A 2,461-nucleotide genomic window follows, 5' to 3' on the forward strand; every position below is an offset into this window, starting at 1 on the left:
GAGCCTACGGTACACTCCTGTCAGTAACAATGAGAGAGCAATTTTTGGATATAATTTTTTTAAATATTGAACAAACGTTATCATACCTTTTAATATTTCTCGAAATGGGAGTAGTTTTGGAGGTACATCTTTCTCCTCCTTCTCATCTTCCTCTTATTTGTCTTTAGTATATCCCATACATATGGTGGGACGGTGCACAATTTGCATGTGCAAAGTTCTCCATTTAACAATTCGTTCATAGTAATAACTCTGTGCTCACTCATTGCTGCTACTGCTACTACTAATACACGGAATTGGATTTATGCTATCAGACGCGCGTTTAGCGTCTCACTCCCCTCTCTCCCTCCACCATTTCTCCCTCCCTCACTCACTATTCGAGAAATGAAACACACAGAGTTCAGCAATATTTTTCCACTTTATTTAAAATAAATAAATACAATCATCAAGCTTATCCCTATTAACAATATACAATTTATATATAGCATATACATTCCGCCTAGTGCAGCGTAAATTATTAATTTTATGTCTATCACAATGAAATTTTAAGCTAGATAACATTAAATCTTTTATTCTACTACAGCCATACGGCTCCAAGTCAATAATAATATTATTAGGTAAATGAGGCTCCAGCCATCTTTTTTTCTCCAATCCTTTCAGGAAGACAGGCTGCTCCTCGTCTAACACACTATCGGATATGAAATCTCCGAGTCCACTGTACAGTAAATTATCTCACGATGGCGACCGTGTACATTATTCACAGTCCAGTCGATTTGGATTTTTATACTCTCCCTGAGATGTTTATAGAGAATTTTGTTAATGTTAAAAATGGAAATTTCCTTGCACGTAAAATCCAATTCTTTTTTGTATTGAAATCCCTGCAAGTCGATTATGTACATAGCTGCTGATGCTGCTACTAATAAGTGCGAACTATGCTCGTCAGAGGGTTATAGTACACGATCCTATCGTGAATTATAAGACAATAGGCTGCGGTCTCCTTCGGGATATTGTCATTAGTACCGAATTCCAGTCTAATGTCCACAGTTCCCGACTTTAGAACCTCATTCTGACAGGAACAATCGACGACTACCAGAGGAGCCATATACTTGTACGTATATGTAGTTAGAAAAGGCTCGCTATCCTTCTGATAGTATGAATGTTGAAATTGAGCATACATGTCATACAGGATGGCATAACAATTCTTTGAAAAATCCACATTCAAGTTATCGTACGGGTACGAATCGGAATTTAGAAAAACCTTGAAATTGGTCAAATTGCAATGATCAAACTGGCTCATGGCCTTATCAATCTTATTCTTACGGGCCACTTGGAAGCCGAAAATTATGAATCGAGGCTTCTCCAGCTGTGAAGAAGTTTTTATGCTCCAAGTATGTGTCCGGGTCTCGGTAAGCAAGGGGTACTCGTGCAGTTCCCAGCTACGGAAAGGCACAGCCAATTCTACGTTTCTGTCGATATATTTCAACAATTTCAAACGTTCCGCATCAGCCACCGATACGTGTGGCACCTTCCATGAAACACTCTGTAGTTGTACACGGAGACCCTCATCGTCGCCAGCAACGCCCACGATGGCGTTCGTATCAGTGGAGCCGCGAATAAGTACCAGCTCCTGTCTCAAATTGACGATAATTTTCTGGAAATCTTCCCCGAATCCCATGCATATCCTCAGAGGGATGCATACGTCGAAATTGCCCTCGGCATCGGTGAAATGGTCGCTGATAATCCAGCCGGCATTTTCCAACTTTAGGCTTTCATTTTGACTGATTGACACGTAGTTCTTCATGATGGTCGTGAGGCCAGGGTTTCGCGATCTATCCACAGGTATACCATTCAACTCGTATCGGATTTCGTCGAACAGCAGCAAAATGCCCATCCTGTCGAACTTTGCCGTCGCCGAAACCGTGCCATCAGCTTTGCACAGTCTACCTCTGATATACAGGAGACTATAATATGGAGCCGTATACGTATCCTGCTGCTGAATCGGGATGCGGATTTCATCGTTGTTGTTCAAGTTCGTCGCCGAATACGGACCGTGGGAACGCTTCTCGAAATTTACTATGGCGTTATCGAAGAGCGGCTTCTCCAACACGTTTAGAATATTAGAATTCATTGTGAGGTGGGCAGTAGCACTTTGTAGCCCAGAGAGTACAAAATCTTCTTGTTTTGCGATGTGAACCCTTTAAACGTCACAGGTAGACTAATTGATTTCGCTCCAGGTGAGGCTTTTAAAGGTTTTCGGCTGTGACCGACGACAGCGAGCCCAAAGCCACTCCGGATTCTAAGCCCCATTCCTCTTCAGGTGCAGTCTTATCGTGATGACTTCTCCACGGAAATTGATCAAATCCCCGTCTTGATCCACTATTTTAATGGTTACACCATCGATGCGACGCTTGTTGACCGGCAGGTAGATTACGTTGGCAGGAGAATCTATTATTTTATAGCCAGG

The 2,461-nt window shown here is 42.1% G+C and overlaps 1 protein-coding gene across 1 annotated transcript; it reads right to left on the minus strand.

The window, feature by feature from the left end:
- Positions 1-913: 913 nt before the first annotated feature.
- Positions 914-2,125, minus strand: LOC111692119. The gene has a single exon (XM_023455859.1). The coding sequence runs from the start codon at positions 2,123-2,125 to the stop codon at positions 914-916; it is 1,212 nt and encodes a 403-aa protein (XP_023311627.1).
- Positions 2,126-2,461: the final 336 nt, after the last annotated feature.

Source organism: Anoplophora glabripennis, unplaced genomic scaffold, assembly GCF_000390285.2.
Source record: "Anoplophora glabripennis isolate ALB-LARVAE unplaced genomic scaffold, Agla_2.0 scaffold700, whole genome shotgun sequence".
NCBI classification, from domain to species: domain Eukaryota; kingdom Metazoa; phylum Arthropoda; class Insecta; order Coleoptera; family Cerambycidae; genus Anoplophora; species Anoplophora glabripennis.

Excerpts from the sequence above, each read along its gene's own strand:
- LOC111692119 (XM_023455859.1), bottom strand. The coding sequence starts at position 2,125 with ATGAATTCTAATATTCTAAACGTGTTGGAGAAGCCGCTCTTCGATAAC.